General features: G+C 39.7%; 1 protein-coding gene across 1 annotated transcript; it reads right to left on the bottom strand.

The window, feature by feature from the left end:
• Positions 1 to 5,069: 5,069 nt before the first annotated feature.
• Positions 5,070 to 12,925, bottom strand: LOC134824832 (uncharacterized). The gene is made up of 4 exons (XM_063836807.1): positions 10,768 to 12,925; positions 8,391 to 8,582; positions 7,740 to 8,087; positions 5,070 to 5,275 (listed from the first exon to the last, which is right to left on the bottom strand). The coding sequence occupies exons 1-4, from the start codon at positions 12,923 to 12,925 to the stop codon at positions 5,070 to 5,072; spliced, it is 2,904 nt and encodes a 967-aa protein (XP_063692877.1).
• Between the last annotated feature and the right edge of the window lie 9,103 nt (positions 12,926 to 22,028).

The raw sequence follows: 22,028 nt of genomic DNA, 5'->3' as shown, positions 1-22,028 counted from the left end.
GTAAACTAATTAACCGGCTAAAAAAGCTGAGACGGCTATTATGTATGATCGTAACGACATGATCACGGCCGTTAAATGGCTATTAGTTTACTGTTCATAACAGCTGCTCTGTATTTGTGCGCTCTATCATAAGGTTGTTTCAGAGCTGCTAAACTCCGGCTAATATAACAAGCCTTTTTATATAGCCATTTAAGAAGGAAAAATACTTAGCACTTTACAACCAACAATCACTCATGTTTTAAACCTTTATAGCGAGTCGGCAATATATTACAATTTTACCGAAGTCAATTATTTTTACTTGAAAAGTATAAGAGTTAAGACTGCAGAATCTTTAGTATTATAAGTATAAAAAGCAGAAAAACACGCCACATGAGGTCTCAAAATATAGATAACAGTAAGATTTTTAATCTGCCTGCACGTGAGATGGGGGGAATGTTTTTTATTCTTCTTCTTTGCAGGAAGTGGTAACCTGTTCTATCCCTCTAGTTCTTTTTGTTGTTACGCCACTGCTTGTTGTATTTCCTGCTATCACTGGTTGTGTGTTCCGGCCCTGTTAGGGTTCTTGAACAGCCAGGACTGTTTTTCTTTGCTCCTGATAAGATATTTATGATAAGATATTTATGAAAAATAAAATAAGGAGGAAAGGAATTATTCAACGTTTCAATGTGACAACATCGTAATCAAACGTGGGATCAACAGAAATTTGACTCTCATAAATAATATTCAATTCGGATTTCAAATATAATAAGGAGCTAAATAAAGTAGTGTTTAAACCAAATTAATTGATGAGTACACCCGTCTTATTATATGCTATAGATTGAGTTATACAATATCAATATATACATGTATGCAGAATTTGATATGTATGAATCATGATCCCAACTAATTTGTGAACGGAAATTATTGCGGAATCGAAACTTTTTAAATACAGTAAAACCCCGATTTACCGCGGAGTTTGGGGGAAAGGAAACATCCGCGGTAAATCGGGGTTCGTGGTAAATCGGGGTTTTGTTTGTTTACATTATACTAATTGTATCGATGTAAATACGTTTGGTCAAAGAAGAGTCAACCTAAAAGTAACAATTACATGGTAGTTCAGTACACTAATAAATATGTTGAGGATATCAACCTTAACAAGATCCTGAAATCATTCTCTGACATGAAGACTTCCTCAAGTCTCATGGAATTAAAATCAAGTCTGAGAAAAGAAAGCTTCCATATCTGTATGGTACGACAAAAATGCACAAGGACCCTATTAAATTTCGATTCATTACATCTGGAAGAAATAGTTCCTTGCAGCAGTTGTCTGTAGCTGTTGGATTATGTTTGAAAACGTGTCTGAAAGTTGCTAAAAATTATTCTGGGATTAAGATAATAAATTAACAGTGAGAGATAAAATGAGCAGTGACAGATAAAATCAGTATCACATTTTAATGTGCTTATTGGAGTAAATAAACACTAGTTTTTCAGCGAGCTGAGGCTTTAGCCTCAGTCTTCTAGTTCTTTTATTCATAAGATATTCGAAGTCTCTAAAGTTTGTTTCACACAATGAGGATGCGCTCAAAATCGCGTAAACAACATCTGCCAACTTTTTCAACCACCATACTTATAGTTCAAAGCGCCAAATCCAATGTCACATGTTCCAACCTTTATGGAACATTCTTGCGCGCACGTATTGTACAACTGTTCTACTTCTAAATCTAATGGTACGTATAAATTGAAATGCAGCGATGAGCGAATTCAGCTTCCATGAAAGTTGTCGTGTGAACGTGGTTATTGTGCATATTTTTTTGCAATTGCAAGCACTACCTTTCAGCCAAGTTTAAAAGTACGTACCGTACAGCTATTTTTAAAGGTACGTACCGTACGTATTACTATTTCTCATCTTAGAGGAGGACAATTAGGGACATTATAGATTTTGAATTATCGCGAAAAGTCTTATTTTGGGCCTTACAAAAGTGCGCAGCTTTAAATTTGCGGATTCTTGTTCTCTGATTGGCTGAATTGTATCAGTATCACGTGGTACGTGGTGCAATTGCATTCTTGGAATGTTTGAAGCGTGCAAATAATGAACTTACGAGCGAGCGCGGAGCTCAACAAGCTGTGTAGTCAGTGTAATAAGCGCCAAGCGCGAGCACAGAATTTTTTTGTCCGGATATCGTTTGTATGCTTTTTAAAGTGTGCGGGGGATACGGAAGCATTGAAAACTACCGGGTACTGGTAGCAATTTTCACTCGCTTTATTTGACACTGATATTATTTTTTTTTGTTTTTGACTGTCAATGTGTAAAAACGTTTTCTTACCATCCTCCGAACGAGGTTTTTTGTAAAATTTTGATACCAATATTTATCTCATCAATGTGTTATGAGTCCTACACCTTCATATTATGAATTCCTGCATTGGTATGCGAGTTATTTCAAAATGAAAATCCCAGTGATCCGCGCTACGAAGAGTTCACGTTCAGATCAAAGTGTTAACGCATCAACTTTTTACATACACATAATAAATTTAGCGCGCGCGCCAGCGCTAATTCTTGCAAAAAGCATATGGTTCTTATTCTCAGCAAACAACAAATTGGCGAACCTTTTCTTTTTGCAGTACGGCCACGGTCCTTTCGGTCAGATTTCCGTGCAACATATTCGAAAAGCTCTCTTGTTATTTTCGCAACTCTTTTGGGATCCAATACTATTTGCACCAGAATTTTATTATCAGACTTTAAGGACTTTAAGTTGCAGGTTTCATGCTTATTTTTTCAGCTACTAACTTTATTATCTACTTAAACCATACTAAACTATAGTGAGGCCGGTGAGTACAAGTTCAGAGCCATAAGTTTAAGTCTAAGATTTTATCCAGCATGTATAATTATTGTATATATACATACTGGATAAAATCTTAGATATACTACATCCGTAAAATAACCTATTGTTTATAGCTTGTACGTAAAATAAAAAGAATGCCTTCCTAGCAGTAACAGTGCAGTACAGAGGTCACACTGGAGTTTATTTACATCTTGACTAAAACATTGGTATAAAATTTTGTACAATCGGAGAAAAAAAAATTCTGTGCTCGCGCTTGGCGTTTATTACACTGACTAGTGAGTGTAAGTGTGAAGACGCAATTACCTGTAGTATTATCGCCAGCCAGTCAGGATTGCTGGGAATACGCACATATTATGTATTCAGGGAGTTTTCCCAGCTAATGCCAATGGGCTACGTCATTTAACAGTTTAAAAGTATATTTAATTAATGACCAATGACATGACCGCTCACTTCATCGGAATCGGTTAACATATTTGACCATTGTTAAAAAATAAAGGTCTGGCCCGGCGCGCGCTATTTCGTAGAACTTTCCATCAGTTCTCCATTTGGTACTGGTATGCTAAATTAAAGCAGTGAATGGGGTATCGGATGACTTTGAATTACATTTTTGATTCTGTTGCTCTTAGCAACGGAACTCACAAACACTTTTTCCTATAAGACAGATAAGAGCTGGAGCCATGATTTTGTATCGTTTTGCCTTAATTCGTCACAAATGGTTTTTCCCAAGGGGTGAAACGACAATGGGGGTCACGACAATGGCCGGGGGTCTCGACGTGATACAAGCAATTGCATTGTTTATTTTGTATCACGTGGTGACCCCCACGGTCGCTTCACTATAGTAGACGCTACAGGGGGAGCCGCGCACTTCGTGCGCGGCGGGTCATACAACGTATGACAATGCTTATTATGAGCCATGTATTATAGTCGTCTACTTTGCTGAACTTCATGACACGATATCATTATTAGCTAGTCCACCTTTTATCGTTTGCCAGGCTTAACTCAACGCTTTTTATTGATATTCATTCAACGTTCTGACAGGAATAATGTTTAAATAGAACACCTATTTCAAATGTCATAGTACATTAGTTTTATTTATTTAGCTTACATTTGAATAACACTGGAAAATCTGTACTCTCGACATGCTGGATAAATTTAATTTTACTAAGCTTAAGATTTCGTAAAGGACCGTTACCTCTAAGACCTCCATTTTTAGATCTATGTTATAACTATATAAACAGTTGCGGTTTCGACTGAGAATTAAACAAATAAGATTACTATGATCAATATGTAAAAGGACTGATCTGCAACCATATTTCAAATTAAGCCAACATAACAATTTCAGAACACGTCATACAACATTTCGCCTTATCAGTAATCTCGGCTCTACACTTATCAGTCATTCTAATTACAGTCCCCTAATTGCATCGTTTAATAATAATACTCCATTTATAAAACAAAATACGATATAGAAAACGTATTGGCTACTTCAATGATAGCCACTCAAACAAGAAGAGAACAAAGAATCCAGCAATATATTCCACACCCGTTCATATGTCTTGCTTTTCTGTACTATTATTTCTTCCTTGTTATGTTACCCTGTTTTACCACCTGTGTTTCTGAAAACCCGCCTACAAATCCTGCTAAATTGATCCAGCTTATTAAATTTCCCCTCCTACTAAATATTAACAGTCTTGGTAATTTACTTTGCAATTTCTACCTTGTTATCATTGGTATTGCAATTAGACGTACAATGAATAGCTTATCTATTAGAGGTAAAACACTACATACGTTGTTTGTTAAATACAATCCCAAACGAGGTTTAATCCCATGTCTACAAAATATAACTGCATCACTTTACCTTTGGATACTACTCATCAATTTTCTCCTTATCTTTATTTGTAACCCTAGCATGAAAAATCCAGGACCCCCGGGAAACTTCTCAGTTTTTTATTGTAACGTTCAGGGCTCCATCCCTTTTGGTGAACTTGGAGATGCGAATCCCACTCTCCACTCTACAAAAATTCACGAACTAAACCAAAAGAACTTTTTTTAACAGTTTTAATGACAAGAGTGTAGTCGCGTATGAGTATTGGGGTTAAATATTAAATCAAAAATATTTCATTAAAGATTACACTCACAATATTCAATTCAAAATCATTGTTCCAATACACTTCAAATAGTCCATTCTGTCATAATCATCGTAGCAATCAATCACAACGTTCAAGCGACGGTCGTAATCGATCCACTTCTTCAGTCGGGGAGGAGGTGGTTGTCTGAGCATCTTCTGGTTGATCTTCCACGTGCCATCTTAGTGAGGGATTCCTGCTGACAGTTGAGTTTTGACATGGCTTCGAAAGAGAGGGGTCCAACAGCGTCAGCAATTAGGTGTTTCGTAGAGAGGTCAGTATCGGAAGCTTTCCGTATCATGTTCTGCTTTGCTGTGTAGACAGAGTTTGCTGCAGGAGTAGGAGGGTGGGAATGAGTCTTCGTACTGGTCACAGTAGTGTCGTTCGTCAGATTGAGGCGTCCGGAGCAGGTCTTATCATTGCATCACCAGTAGGTCTTGTCGTCGCGGTCATAAATTAACATTATTTCATTTAACGACTATCACGATTCAATCTAAGTTTTAACTTATGCAAACATTTTCTTTCAAGGTATATGAAGTCAAACAATGATCTTTCTTCTATGCTTCATGGGCTCCATCCAAGGTAAACGGGTTCAGATATATATATCAACTTGTTTTTCGACCCAATTGATTCATTGATGACTGAATATATATACTGGTAGTACAGGGCTTCCAAAATACGCAACCAAGTGACCTTTGTTAATGACTCGCCGTAAATTTGATCTACCCTGTTGACAGCCCAACTTAGAAGAACCAAGTGATCTTACCCACCGTCATCAAATAATTAACATGGACGGTCAAGTCGAGCTTCATTTCATTTCATTTTGACACTGAACTGTTGATATTCGGTTACTAATTCATATCATCATATCATATCATTTTGGAACATGCTCATGGGAATTAAATTATTTTATTCGCACTTGTTTCTCTTTCAACAAAGATGTGACGAAGTTAAATTTTTATGATTTTTACAATTTTTATTTCAAGAACACTCTTGCACATTATGTATTTATTTATTTCTATATTGATTGACGTGAGTTTAGGGCTCTCATTGACAAATTTATTTTTAATCCTGTTTAATCCTGTTCAAGCTTGAAGTTGAAGCTTACGTTGCCAATTAGGAACGATTAATTAGTGATGTGATCCATGGATAAAATATGATTGACCTAAAAATGGGTTAGATCTGGAGTTACTGGGAGTATGTACCCCAGATTACTTACATGTACTTGATTAGGTCTCCTCAATCATTCGAGTGGCCTGCACCAACGAACTCCCGTTTATGTCTCCCTCCAGTGTTTACGGTCACTAGCCATCTTATCCTAAGTATTCTCCTCAAGCAACGCTTACGGAACACCTCAAAGCGATGTAGCTGCTTTTTGGTTGTGTTCCAAACCTCACTACCATATAACAATATTGTCAAAACCGCTGCCTTATAAATCCTGATCTTTGTATAAGACCTGATGTTGCGGTTTTTCCATATATTACTGAGTTGGTTGAAGGCTCCGGAACCTTTCTGAATCCTAACAGACAGCTCACGGTCGATAGTGCCGTCGTTGGAAATAATTGTACCTAAGTACGTAAAGTCACTTACTTGCTGCACTGGCGTGTCTTCAACAGTAATGTTCACAGTGTCTTCTTTCGACTTTCGTGTATGGGCGTTGAGAGGTTGCTTTACCAATTACCATAGCGTCAGTCTTTTTACCATTGATTCTGAGGGCTCACTGGGCACCATACATACACAAAAGTTCAGTTGTTTCTTGAAGACCTTCCTCGCTGCTATCCAGTACAGCCATGTCATCTGCATAATCCGTATCTAACACAGTGATATCATCAACAAGCGGACTGATGGATCTTTGAAGAACCGCTCCCTGAGACACCACTTTGATGCTTTCTGTTCTCTCAGCAGCCACATTGAGGCAGACATTAAAAAGTGGGGGACCCTGAATGTCCCCTTTGCCACTGCCAGAACTTACTTCAAACCATTCTTACAATTCACCATTGTGCCCGACAGCACTGACAGTTCCATTAAAGAATGCCTGTATAATTCGGATGTTTTTACATTTTACATGGCAGGCAATATTAATGACTGAAAGCTTTCCAAATATAATTCCTGTCGATCGAATCAAAAGCTGCCTTGAAGTTTACAAAATTTATAAACATGGGTAGATTATATTCAAGGTAGTCATCTATAATCTTATAATGGTCCGGAGTGAATAAATCAGATCAATGTTTATGTATGACCTGTTCTTCCTAAACCCACACTGATTGTCTCGTAGCAAACCTTCTAAACTGTCACTCATGCGTTGTAATATGATGATTTGATACAGTTTAGATGCTGTAGATCTAAGAGTGATCCCCTCTTATTGGAGCAGTAGGATGTATCACCATTCTTCGGGACAATTATCACGATGCCTTTCAACCAGTCGTCAGGCACTGTTTCTGAATTCCAAACTTTAGAGAACAATATCTTCAACCTATCCACAAGACCACTTGCTCCTTACTTTAACTGTTCATTAGAGATTTCGTCAATCCCAGCACTTTCGTAGTTCTTCAATTTTATGAGACGGTTTAAAGCCTCAAGTCTAGTGGGGGGACCATCACCATCACTAAAATATGGAAAGCAGGGAACCATTTCAAGATGGTCCAGGTCAGACGGATCCACATTCGTGGGAGGAGGGTTTAATAGCTCCGAAAAATGTTCTCCCCATCTCTCTCTCTGAAGCTCTGAGCAGAGGGATCAGCAATCAACCTCTCAGTTTTATCTCTTACAGCAGTTGATTTCCGATTCTTCTTACCGGACAGTGTTGTTATCCGTTGCCAGACTTCCCTTTGCCGGCCATGGACAGCAGCTGTTTCCAGATCTGCTGCAACTCTAAGAGCCCAATTCTCGTCGTCTTTCCTGCAGCTCTTTTTAACAAGTTTGTTGGCCCGAAAATATTCACTCCTGTTGTTCAATGTTGCTGTCACTAGGAGCCTTCTGTTTGATCTTACTGCGTTCTGCAATAAGGCTTTTAGTTTCCTGGACATATGCTGCTGCTTTCTGCGCCGGGGGCGCTCACCCAGTACCTCCATAGACACTTCTTTAATAGTATCCCTAACTAATGTCCATTCTCCATCAAGATTCTCCTCCATTGGTAGCGCAGCTAAAACGATTTTGAAGAGCAATGCAGTAATATTCAACCTTTGACTAATCTCTAAGATTCTCAATCGCTGGAGATATTCTACGAGACGCGTTCATTTTTTGAACGGCCAAAAGTTTGACTCTAAATTGACCATACAGACATGGTCAATCTGATTTACTGTGCGGCCATCTGGGGACCTCCAACTACCTTTATGAATATCACGATGCTGGAAAAGGGTCCCACCGATTGTCAGCTGATGTATCGCACAGAAATCTTACAGTCGAAGGCCGTTGTCATCTGATGAAACGTGAAGGGAATGCTTACCAATCACACCGGACCAAGCTGAGTTATCTTGGTCACTGCGGGCATTTAAAAACTTCACGTCATGAGCTGGTAGTTCATCAAATGCCCCAGATAACTGCTGATAAAAGTCATCTTTTACCCCGCCTGCTGCATCCTCTGTTTGGGCATAAGCTATCACAATCGAAATGTTGATATGTCGACTGTGCAGCCTCGCTGCAAGAATACGTTCTGATATCGTATGAAACCACTGAATATTTAGTCTTCTTCGAGAGGACTAAACCTACCCCTTGCCGTCTGAATCCATCACTTCTTCCTGTAGTTAATAAAGATTTATGGACATAAATAATTATTATTAGTCAGTAGCTCAACTAGTAGCCGATCATGTTGTCGGGTACCCATTCATCACATGACACCCGCAATAAATTGCTCATTGCCCACCTCATTTGCATTTTAAACACATCAAAGCTCAGCATTACGCGATCTTCACTTAGGTAAAATAACAAGACAACAGCTTAAAAAAGAGAAAGATATGAGACAGTTTGTAAAAAACTTCATGCGGCTGCCACACTCTACTCAAATAAACTAGAGACTTGAAACATTTTTCACTGACTCGGGAGGTCAAACCCTGTAAAGTGTAAACGATAAATCACGTTTTTTTGAGTCGTTAACACTGATCACGTGGTTGCTTTTTTATTGGGACATTTATAAATTATTTATATTTAGTTATTATACCGTACTTGTACTTGTACTACAAGTTGTAGAGTACAAGTTGTAGAGTACAAATACATTAAATTCACAATCATAAAGATTGCAAGACATAAATTGAGATTATTTAGAAATCAAGTTCGTCCTCTCTATTACGAGGCACACTTCTTGTTCGCATAATGACCTGTTAGTGCTGAAACACCTGTTTCCAGTACTGTAAATTAATATACGAAGGAAGTTAAAACAGTTTAGATGCATCATTAAAAGCATCTTAACAATTGATTATTTCAGGAGCAGCAGCAATCTACAACTACCATCTCGTTAACACCGACTCCTACAAGTACAACATGATCCCTAAGACGTTTGACTACGGACTCCTTGATCTTAACGGAGGAACAGTTCACTGCGCTGGAATAGGAACGTTCTCTACCACCCTGACCTGGATGTGCCGGATGTTAGGCTACCAGTCCTTCAGCGCCTACACCTATAGTCGCAATTACGAATGGCAGCAGAACTACCCTCTCAGGTATTCTCACCTTGAATGTACAGGTAGTGTAGTTCCACAGTGTCGTTACCAGACAGCTCACAACATTAAATATGACCACTCTCTCTGGCTTAGATGCAACGCTCGGACGCAGCTAGGAGACTCCACCTCATTCTACCTTGTAGACAAAGACAAACACATACATGTTACATGGTAAGGTCTCCTCCTAGTCGTTGGAGTGGCCTGCATCACACACATCGCGTTGGCGGCGTAACATATGTCTCCACTGTACTCGGTTGGTAGCCAAAGCTTCTGTTGTGTCGTTGTCGATGTTTTCAACACCTGTAAACTTAGCAGCATCTTCGAGTACGCAGGACTTCCAGTTCTTACGGGGTCTGCCCCTTGACCTCTTTCCATAGTTTGGCTTCCAGTTCAACAGAAACCTCGGTAGTCTAGAGTCTGGCATTCTAACTACATGTCCATACCAACGTAGCCTGGCAGCACTGATGAAAGTCTCAACTGACTTGATGCCAGCCCTCCTAAGAACTTCGTCGTTGGTTACATGAAAGAACCATTTAATCCTAAGGATCCTTCTCAAGGAGGTTTGATGGAAAACCTCGAAACGTTTCATCTGCTTTTTGGTGGTGTTCCAGACTTCAGCTCCATACAACAAGATGGTGAGGACAGCAGCCCTATAGATCCTGATCTTGGTTGGAGTCTTTATAGTTCTGCTATTCCAAATGTTCCAGAGCTGATGAAAGGCGCCATTAGCCTTCTGGATACGGACATCCAGGTCTCTGTTGATTGTCCCATCCCCACTAATAGTTGCACCCAGGTAGACAAAGTTGCTAACCTGCTCGACGGGTTCACCCTCAACCGACAGCTCAATACAATCATCCTTGATGAAAGGTCGCTGGGAGGCGCACTTGCTTACAGCCATGCATTGGGTCTTCTTTGCATTTATTCTGAGCCCAGCGTAGGAGCTGTAATGAACTAATAGATCAGTTGATTCCTGTAGGCCTTCCCCTGAGTTGTCCATAATAGCCATGTCATCAGCATAATCGGTGTCCAGAATGACCTTTTCCTCGACCGTCTTCATCTCTTTCTGCAGCACTGCGCCTTGACTGATGATCTTGTTGGTCTCAGCCAGAAATGCAGAAAAGTTTAGGCAGAAATTAAAGACAGGAGGTGCTTGAATGTCACCCTGACCTGTGCCTGAGTTAACATCAAACCAGTCTGTCAGCTCCCCATTAACCCTCACGGCACTCATGGTACCCCCAAAAAATGACTGAAATATTCTGACATATTTTTCAGGCAGCCCATAGTGTCTCATACTGCACCAAATAAAGTCCCTTCTGATAGAATCGAACGCTGCCTTGAAATCCACAAAATTAATGTAAAGAGGAATTTTAAACTCAAGACAGTTATGAATAATAGTTCGGAGAGAATAAATCTGATCAATACATGAGCGGTTCTGTCTAAATCCGCACTGATTCTCCCTGAGGAGACACTCCATACCAGCATGTAACCGCTTAAGAAGAATCATCTGAAAAAGCTTGGATGCTGTAGACCTTAAGGTGATCCCTCTGTTGTTCCCGCAGACTGAAGTGTCTCCTTTCTTCCCAATAACAATGATCACACCCTTTAACCAATCTTCAGGAACAGTCTCTTCTTCCCACACTTTCTTGAATAGACACTCTAGTTGATCAACTAGAGCACTCGCACCATACTTCAGTTGCTCGTTAGTTATCCCGTCCACTCCTGGGCTTTTGTTGTTCTTAAGCTTTGTCAGGGAATAACTAATCTCGTCTCTGGTGGGTGGTCCATCCGAACAAGAGAGAGAGTTAAAGTGGGGTTGGGGTGGTACTGTATCAAGGTCGGCAAGGTTGACACTTGATGATGGGGGGTTCAGAAGTTCAGTAAAGTGCTCCTTCCACCTATCCCTCTGCTGTTGGGGATCCGTGATCTTCCTACCGTCCTTGTCCCGGACACAAGATGCTTGAGGCTTCTTGTTCTTACCAGAGATCTTCTTGATCTTTGCCCATACCTCACGCTGCTGACCTTTGCTCGCTGCTTCCTCAAGATCAGTAGCTACTCTAACTGCCCAGTTATTGTCGTCTAGCTTGCTGCTTTTCTTGACTAACTTATTAAGTTTAGAATACTCTGACCTGTTAGTGTCCGAGTTTGGGTCTTTGCGCTTAAACTGTGCCCGCTGAGTCAATAAATCCTTGGTCTTCCGTGACAGGTGTTGCTCCTTTGCCTTCCGGGGTCTTTTGCCTAGTACCTCCAGTGAAACATCAGTGACGGTCTGACTGAGATTACGCCACATATCCTCGAGGTCGACCTCACTATCCAGACTTGCAAATCGGTTTTGAAGAGCCACATTGTACTCTAAAACCGTAGTACTATCCCTCAGGCGCTCAATGGCAGGCACATTGGGCCTGTTGGCGTTGATCTTTGTCACTGACTGAAGTTTGATTTTCAGCAGTCCTAGAACCAGATAATGATCGGAGCCGATGTCTGCCCCGCGACATACCCTAACATCAAAAAGTGACTGACGAAACCGCTTTCCAATGCAGATATGATCTATCTGATTGACGGTGAGCCCGTTGGGGGACCGCCCTGTTCCCTTGTCAATGTTCTTGTGCTCGAAGAGAGTTCCCCCGATGACAAGCTGGTTCGTCGCACAGAAATCCACAAGTCTTGTCCCGTTGTCATTTGATGAGCTATGGAGTGATTCCCCACCGATGACCGCTTCACTTCCATATCTGCCTGATGTTACTTTTGCATTAAAATCGCCGAGCAGTAACTTGATATCGTGACGAGGTAGCCCATCAAATGTATCTGTGAGTGTCCTATAAAACTTATCTTTCTCACTCTCCTCAGTTGGAGCATAGGCCACAACAACAGAGATGTTGATTTGCTTACTATGCAGCCTAGCAGTTAAAACCCGCTCCGATGTGGGAGTGAACGATATCAGGGAGTTTCTGATTCGTTTTGAAAGACTGAGACCGACTCCCTGTCTCTTGATCCCGTCGACTCTACCGGAATGGATGAGTAGACTGCCATTGTCCAGTAGAGTGGTGCCAGATCCAGGCATGTGAGTCTCGGTGATCCCCAAAAAATCCAATCTGTACTGATCAATGTTTTTACTAAGTTGGTAGAGCTGTGTAGATGAGCTGACAAGAGATAGAACGTTCCATGTTCCAAAACGTAAAAACTGTTTGCAATAATTTACTGCATTGGATTTGTTGGAAGCAGGGTCAACATGGATGATCTGTTGACTAATGAATCTGGTCGGATGATGAGTACCCCCTCTTCTCATCAGGCGACTGGGGTCCCGTAGGCTTTGCCCAGCCTCCGTCATGCTGGAACCATCCGTCCTTGAATTGGAAGTAGCACTCCGTCCATTTGATGTGTGTGTTGTTTCAGTAGCGTTGTTATTTGAGGTGGAAGGGATGCTGGCCCTTCGCACCCGATGAACTGCATGCAGTCCTAACGAGACAGATGTCCCGGTTATATTTTTCGACCTGTACTGGTCTAGAGCCGCAGTGTTCTGTTACCGTTCACCTGTTTTAACTGGAATCACCCAGAACAAAGACAAACAGGACACTCAAAAAGGACACGGTCTCCTCATGTACAACGGAGGGACGGTAAGTGGCAACAAGTTTGATGAAACGACCGCGGAGTTGATTTGTCGTATCATGGGGTACGACAAAGTCATGAGCTGGAGCATTGGTAAGAAATACCAATTTCAAGAAAGTCTAACAATCATGTATAACGACTTAAATTGTTTGGAAAGTGAGGACGTGTTTCCGCTGTGTGTCTACGGAACAGACACCACCGGAGAAACTCACGACAACGACGTCTGGCTATGGTGTGCTCTCCCAAAATACAACAACTACAAGCTCGTCTGCCCACCTGGACACAAAAGTCCAAACAGCAACAAGTGTGAACAATGCTCAGCCAATACCTACTCCCCCGAACCTAGTGAAGCGTCTTCCTGTCTCTCCTGTCCTACCAACTCCACTTCCCTCGCAGGATCTACTGCTCCTGCAATGATGACACCTACATGAGTCCTGACGGAGATGAATGTCTGGAATGCCCGGAAAATTCTACTTCAATAAAAGGATCAGCACACTGCACCTGTGTCGCTGGCACTTACCTCTACTCTAACCTCGGCAGCTGTGTGCCATGTTCAAGTGGTACAGTCAGCAAGGAAGGAGGAACTGCCCCGAGTGACTGTGTGAGTTGTCTTGCAGGATCAGTGCCAATCAACAATGGAAAAGTTTGCAGCTGTGAGAAGGGGTATGGATGGGAATGGAACTCCAGCGTGGATGGATCTTGTAAAGTCTGTCCTGCAAAATTCTTTAAAGACAAACAACAGGGTACTTGCTGGAGATGTCCTCATGAAGCTACCTCCCTCCCTCTCTCTGAAGAGTGTCACTGTCCAAGTGGACTATCTTGGGATGGAGAGAGCTGTGTGAACTGCACTACTCCGGGTAGCAGTAGTGGAGTGTGTAACTGCTTAGCTGGAACATACTGGAGTGAGGACAGTAGCCGGTGTGAACCCTGTCCTGCAAACCACTACAGTGGACAGTTCTTCTCCGTCTGCCCAAAGTGCCCTATCTTCACAGTATCTGAGTCCCAATCTTCTGAATGCTCCTCTTGTCCTAAAGGATACTTTTGGGAGAACCATGCCTGTACTGAATGTCCAGAAAATCACGTTGGAAACGGGGCTACTTGCAGCATCTGTCCAGAAGGAACTTCACCGTCCAAAAATAAAACCATCTGCCAAAAGTCTGCTGACATTCTGTCAATGGTGTTCATAGCGCTCTCCGTGATCATAATTACCATGGTCATCGGAAATATTATTTTCACGTGGAGGGAAAGACGAGCAAGGATCATGATGGAAGATATACAGATGGTGTACCAAGCTGAGCCTTCGACCAGTCAAAAGAAAGGTGGAAGTTGCAGTGAAGTTGCCAAACCTACTCTCCCAGAAAGAGGACACACCTTGCAGCAGGATGACTTGTACGCCAACTTCAGCTAGGTATTGAGATATAATGGAATGGGAAGGATTCATTTAACAAGTGATACTCGTAAAATATGTGTTCCAAATATTGACCGTCGACGAGATCAACTATCTTATCGGACATAATAGTCACGGACATTATTTTCACGCAGAAGACCTTAGCGTGAATAATTAAGTCCGTGACAATAATGTCTGTTGCATTAAGGTCCGTGAATAATAAAGTCCGGTAATTATTTACATTAATTTTAGTGTGTTATGTGTGTCCTTACATATGGCACGTAGATATGTGTGTGTACTGTGTAGCCGATTACTATATTAGCTTATTAGTACTACTACTAGGACAAATATAATCACTTCTCAGTCACAGTCACTCTGTATTCAATTTACATAACAGTAAGTTATAGTACTCAAGTTTTAACACCATGATCACTATGAAATTGCCTCACAGTTTTTAACATAACATAGCATAACATAATAACTAATGCCTCTCTGGGCATCTCAACAAGACATTCACAGAAAATGAACGATTTAAGTTTAAAACCATATAATTACAAACTTTTTAAAAAAATTCAACTAAACACCTTTGATATTAACCTTCTTCCTCTTAGTCTTATAGCTATTAGCTATCATTGGATTCAATTTCATATAACTTATATAATTATTCCTATTAGACACTGACTCATCTATCCGATCAAAGATGTCATATGACAGTTCCCAGTAGTACCCAAGCTTATTAGCCTGATATCCATGAAGCCGAAAGGCGTCTAATCCACTTTTGAATCCAGTAACCGACTCACTAGCTTTCATAAGTGGTGGTAGACTGTTCCAGTAGCGCAAGACCCTTTGGGCAAAGAAGTCAGTCTCATTCGTCGTAAATCTGTGTGGCTTCGACCTAGCAGAGACAGTCCTACCAGCACGACCAAATAGATCAGACTCATAATCCACAAAGCCTTCTCAATGAGATCCCCACGGACCCTACGTTCAAGCAAGGTTGTGAGCTTCAAGTTATCCAGTCTCTCTCTCTGTAGGTCATGAGGCCCAATCCATCGATCATACGGGTGAATGATCTTTGAATACCTTCCAATTCACGGATCAGTGACCAATTACCATGCATTGCCATCGGAGCCAATGCCTGCGAACAATACCCTATATGATTATGAGGCTTTACCAGTGACTTATACAAGCCCAGCATAACGCTTGTTTCCCTCGATATAATATTTCTTGTAAGCCAGGCAATGGTTCTATTAGCTTTAGCAATGCACTTTCTCACGTGATCTTCAAATTTAAAAGCACTGTTAAAGACCTCAAAGGCACACCACCGAACAACTACAAGTTCTGATTCTTAGGATTACCACTACCAGAGCCAATTTGCATGACCATTCATTTATCTACGTTAAATTTTAAACACCAATTGGATTCCCAAAGTTCTGAAAGCAGTAAATCAGCTGATAAATTATAAATAGGGTTAACAATCATTTTTACTGTTAACGTCGTCAGCAAATAGTTTAATTATACTTTTAATCCCTTCTGGAAGATCATTAACAAATAATGAAAAGAGCGAAGGTCGACAGAGTATAAATTTTATTTCAGAAAATTCATCACCTACTTTTACTCTCATTGACCTCCCAACTAAAAAGTTCTCAATGGTATCAATAATACCCTCGGGAATCCCAAAATTCTTTACCTTATTTAGTAACCGGTGGTGTGGTACACTGTCAAACGTAAGTGTCATTTTATATTACTCTCACCCTGATCTGATATTATTTCAACCTTATCATTAACGTTTTAACTACACTGGTTTCAGTTACTTTCCTACAATAACATGCAAACAACTTAGTCACCACTTCGTGCAGTAAATCGGGGGAAAAAAGTTGTCAAGTATAATTATGCTATGATTTAAGTTTGATTTTGTGCTGATTTTATACTGATTTTTTTCAATGGAGTATTATTTTAACAGTATAATTTGTAAATTCGAAAAAAAGAGTTGTTTGGTAATACTACTTGCTACTGTCCACACATGGTCAGGATTACCAAGCAGAGAAGTAAAAAATTAACAGCAAATTAATTGGCCCCAGGGGTCGAACTCTTCTCCAAGTCCAAGCTAAAAACTTCCCTATAAAAAATCAATATGTTATGATCTCACGAGCAGCTAACGGAAAAAAACCGAAATCCTCAAGTGGTGAATCAAAGGGTATATTGTTGTCCATCTCTGCTTCTGAACCCTCGCCTACGAAGGAGATGCTTCAGTCCGATGAAACTCCCCCTCTAGCTCTCCAAAATTTAATCAAAGAAAACGCTACATCCCTCGCAGATACACCACTTCCATTACATATCACGACAGGCCCTTATTATAATACTAATTTTAATTATTTGTTAGTGAGTTTATCGATATTGTTAAGTTTTCTTGATACTCAAACTTTGATATTGATTTTGTATAATGGACTTTCTTCGATTATTATTCATAAGTTGGAATTTAATGGCAAAGTAAAGCGTTGACCATTGTTAATGATCTGGCCCGGCGCGCGCTATTTCGTAGCTCGTGCCATCGATTTCGAGAAGAAAGCGGCGCGCGCTACTTCGAAGAAATTTAGACGAGTAACATCCGTCAACGCGCGCTACTAGCTTCGAAGGAATTTAGACGAGTAACATTCGTCAAAGTAAAGCGTTAACTCTAATCATAATGATTACCTGCTTGACTGTTTTATTGTCGATAATCATAATAAGAATTACATTTGACCATTGTTAATGATCTGGCCCGGCGCGCGCTACTTCGTAGCACTTGCCATCGGGCCATAACATTTCGAGAAGAAAGCTGAAAGCGGCGCGCGCTACTTCGAAGAAATTTAGACGAGTAACATCCGTCAAGAATTACATACAACTTTCATATTCAAAACAATTCTTTATTTTCAATTATTTTTATTATAAATGACCCGTTTATAGGCTATTAGTTTTAGGTCCTGTCTAACGTTGAACAATTAAAACAGTTGGATAAAATACGAATAAAAGTAACGTTGACAATTAGTATAATATCAAGACGATAAAGATGGGAGTAAAGAGTATATTCAGTTACTGGGCCGCGCTCAGCCTGTCATTCCGCCTAATCTCTATTCGTTCATGAACATAATAGCCTGAGGTCCCCAGGTAACTATTCAGTAACTCAGTAAAGTCCGTGGCAAATTTCCCGTGCTAGAATCGAAGTGTCCTCTTTGCTGAAGTCTGCTTAGACACGTATTGCGATATTGCTGTGACGTCACGTTGTAGTGCATATGTGCTGGGATAAGAGTGGTGTCCGGTGTCCAGGCGATGTGTCCTGCTCCTAGTCGTGGACGCGTTGACTGTGTTAGTAATCAGCCACTGAGTTGACGGCTGTATTGGATGATAATTAATCACTCTACACTCGACTGTCACGTGACGAAAACGCCGTGATTTCATTGGTTAACCTGATAACGCGCCGCAGATCTCTATAAACACAAATTATTCATCGCGCGTGCAGTAAACTCAAATTAAGTCCTTATTTGTTACCGAAATTCAGACTTTCGACAAAACTGTACCATAATATGGATTGGTCGAAAATCAAGTGTTTTAGTGAATAACTTATAATATATTTTCAATTTTCTCAAGATCTGACCGATAGATTTTCTTTAAACTTTTGAAATAGTTACATGGTTATATGGCGGATAATGTGTGAGAGTTTTGGAGAAATTCTATATGCCAAACTTGAGATATGACTTCAAACACAAGAAAATATCTCCAAATTGGCGGTTTCTAACGGAAATAAGGCATATATTTCAAAATCTGACTGATAGATTTTCTTTAAACTTTCCAGATAATTACATGGCTATATGACGGATAATGTGTACGAGTTTGGGAGAATTTTTATGTGCCAAACTTGAGATATGACTTCAAACACAAGAAAATATCTCCAAATTGGCGGTTTCTAACGGAACACAGGCATATATTTCGAGATCTAACTGATAGATTTTCATTAAACTTTCTAGATAGTTACATGGCTATAAGACGGATAATCCGTGCAAGTTTGGGCGAATTTCTATGTGCCAAACTTGATATATGACTTCAAACACGACAAAACTGTACCATAATATGGATTGGTCGAAAATCGAGTGTTTTAGTGAATAACTTAGAATATATTTTCAATTTTCTCAAGATCTGACCAATTATAGATTTTCTTTAAACTTTTGAGATAGTTACATGGTTATATGGCGGATAATGTGTGAGAGTTTTGGAGAAATTCTATGTGCCAAACTTGAGATATGACTTCAAACACAAGAAAACTGTACCATAATATGGATTGGTCGAAAATCGAGTGTTTTAGTGAATAACTTAGAATATATTTTAAATTTTCTCAAGATCTGACCAATAGATTTTCTTTAAACTTTTAAGATAGTTACATGGTTATATGGCAGATAATGTGTGAGAGTTTGGGAGAAATTCTATCTGCCAAACTTGAGATATGACTTCAAACACAAGAAAATATCTCCAAATTGGCGGTTTCTAACGGAACACAGGCATATATTTCGAGATCTATAAACTGATAGATTTTCATTAAACTTTTCAGATAGTTACATGGCTATAAGACGGATAATCCGTGCAAGTTTGGGAGAATTTCTATGTGCCAAACTTGATAAATGACTTCAAACACAAGAAAATATCTCCAAATTGGCGGTTTCTAACGGAACACAGGCATATATTTCGAGATCTAACTGATAGATTTTCATTAAACTTTCCAGATAGTTACATGGCTATAAGACGGATAATCCGTGCGAGTTTGGGCAAATTTCTATGTGCCAAACTTGAGATATGACTAAAAACACAAGAAAATATCTCCAAATTGGCGGTTTCTAACGGAACACAGGCATATATTTCGAGATCTAACTGATAGATTTTCATTAAACTTTCTAGATAGTTACATGGCTATAAGACGGATAATCCGTGCAAGTTTGGGCGAATCTCTATGTGCCAAACTTGATATATGACTTCAAACACGACAAAACTGTACCATAATATGGATTGGTCGAGAATCGAGTGTTTTAGTGAATAACTTAGAATATATTTTTAATTTTCTCAAGATCTGACTAATAGATTTTCTTTAAACTTTTAAGATAGTTACATGGTTATATGGCGGATAATGTGTGAGAGTTTTGGAGAAATTCTATGTGCCAAACTTGAGATATGACTTCAAACACAAGAAAATATCTCCAAATTGGCGGTCTCGGCGGAACACAGGAATATATTTCAAGATCTGACTGATAGATTTTCTTTAAACTTTCCAGATAATTACATGGTTATATGACGGATAATGTGTACGAGTTTGGGAGAATTTCTATGTGCCAAACTTGAGATATGACTTCAAACACAAGAAAATATCTCCAAATTGGCGGTTTCTAACGGAACACAGGCATATATTTCGAGATCTAACTGATAGAATTTCATTAAACTTTCCAGATAGTTACATGGCTATACGACGGATAATCCGTGCAAGTTTGGGCGAATTTCTATGTGCCAAACTTGATATATGACTTCAAACACGACAAAACTGTACCATAATATGGATTGGTCGAAAATCGAGTGTTTTAGTGAATAACTTAAAATATATTTTCGATTTTCTCAAGATCTGACCGATAGATTTTCTTTAAACTTTTTAGATGGTTACATGGTTATATGGTGGATAATGTGTGAGAGTGGTAACACGACTCCTGTCCGACAGCGACATCTGTCCGACAGCGACATCTGTCCGACTCAGGGTACCAGAAAAAAACGACATCTGTCCGAAATTGTGACCTGATTTCAATACGACACATTTCCAATTAGAGAAATGATCTAAACTGTTACTTGCTAAATTGTATACGTAACATGTCCAATTTGAGATATGATCTGAGCCATAGTTTACTACCACAGTTTATTTTCATTTGATGTCGATAAATTGGACAATAGTTTCAATGTTATTTAAATGTTATATAAATCAATTGAATATAATACAATATCACAGAATCAAATCTAAAGCATAGTCAAATTTCCGATAGCTTTAAGGAAATCCATAGGGTTGCTGTAGTTGTCGTAATCATCTACAATTCTCTGAAGTTGTCGATCATAACGGATCCATTTGGGTGCACGTGGCTCAGGTAGTTCCCGCCCGTCTCTTTTGGTTTTCTTCACGTCTGTAAGGGCTTGTTCTGCTTTAAGGCAATCAAGGAACTTCCAAATTGTGGGCTTCGAGCAGGAGAGCATTGAATGGAATCCGTGATTGTGGATTGCGATAAGTGATCTCCATACTGCTGTCCTATATGTCCTGTGATGTGATCGACAGCTTGTTAGGGTACGGCTAGCACGATCTTGTTCTCAACTAGTCAATCACGTATCGATGGATCAGATGTTAAGGGATCACATCAGCTTTAGAACGTCACGAGATTACCCGTGAGCTTGTGAAATACGAATGTGAACCGAAATGACAATATGATCCGAAATTCGGACAGATGTCGCCAAAAGCGACTCCTGTCCGACAGCGACATCTGTCCAAAATCCCTAATTCAGCACATAAAAATTCTCCCAAACTCGTACACATTATCCGTCATATAGCCATGTAATTATCTGGAAAGTTTAAAGAAAATCTATCAGTCAGATCTTGAAATATATTCCTGTGTTCCGCCGAGACCGCCAATTTGGAGATATTTTCTTGTGTTTGAAGTCATATCTCAAGTTTGGCACATAGAATTTCTCCAAAACTCTCACACATTATCCGCCATATAACCATGTAACTATCTCAAAAGTTTAAAGAAAATCTATTGGTCAGATCTTGAGAAAATCGAAAATATATTCTAAGTTATTCACTAAAACACTCGATTTTCGACCAATCCATATTATGGTACAGTTTTGTCGTGTTTGAAGTCATATCTTAAGTTTGGCACATAGAAATTTGCCCAAACTCGCACGGATTATCCGTCTTATAGCCATGTAACTATCTGGAAAGTTTAATGAAAATCTATCAGTTAGATCTCGAAATATATGCCTGTGTTCCGTTAGAAACCGCCAATTTGGAGATATTTTCTTGTGTTTGAAGTCATATCTCAAGTTTGGCACATAGAAATTCTCCCAAACTCGTACACATTATCCGTCATATAGCCATGTAATTATCTGGAAAGTTTAAAGAAAATCTATCAGTCAGATCTTGAAATATATTCCTGGGTTCCGTTAGAAACCGCCAATTTGGAGATATTTTCTTGTGTTTGAAGTCATATCTCAAGTTTGGCACATAGAAATTCTCCCAAACTCGTACACATTATCCGTCATATAGCCATGTAATTATCTGGAAAGTTTAATGAAAATCTATCATTCAGATCTTGAAATATATTCCTGTGTTCCGCCGAGACCGCCAATTTGGAGATATTTTCTGTGTTTGAAGTCATATCTCAAGTTTGGC

The sequence above is a fragment of the Bolinopsis microptera genome, chromosome 13, assembly GCF_026151205.1.
Source record: "Bolinopsis microptera isolate Bmic1 chromosome 13, MBARI_Bmic_1.0, whole genome shotgun sequence".
Taxonomy (NCBI): domain Eukaryota; kingdom Metazoa; phylum Ctenophora; class Tentaculata; order Lobata; family Bolinopsidae; genus Bolinopsis; species Bolinopsis microptera.
Note: the sequence above shows the minus strand (reverse complement) of the source record. Positions and strands in the feature narration are given on the sequence as shown.

What these genes read in the sequence shown, in the direction of transcription:
- LOC134824832 (XM_063836807.1), bottom strand. Translation starts at nt 12,925, where the DNA reads ATGACGGAGGCTGGGCAAAGCCTACGGGACCCCAGTCGCCTGATGAGA. An exon ending in TGATGTTAACTCAGGCACAG is followed by an intron (nt 8,583 to 10,767) that starts GTCAGGGTGACA and finishes GTATTCTTGCAG; the next exon opens with CGAGGCTGCACAGTCGACAT. An exon ending in AGCTTGGTCCGGTGTGATTG is followed by an intron (nt 8,088 to 8,390) that starts GTAAGCATTCCC and finishes AAATCGTTTTAG; the next exon opens with CTGCGCTACCAATGGAGGAG.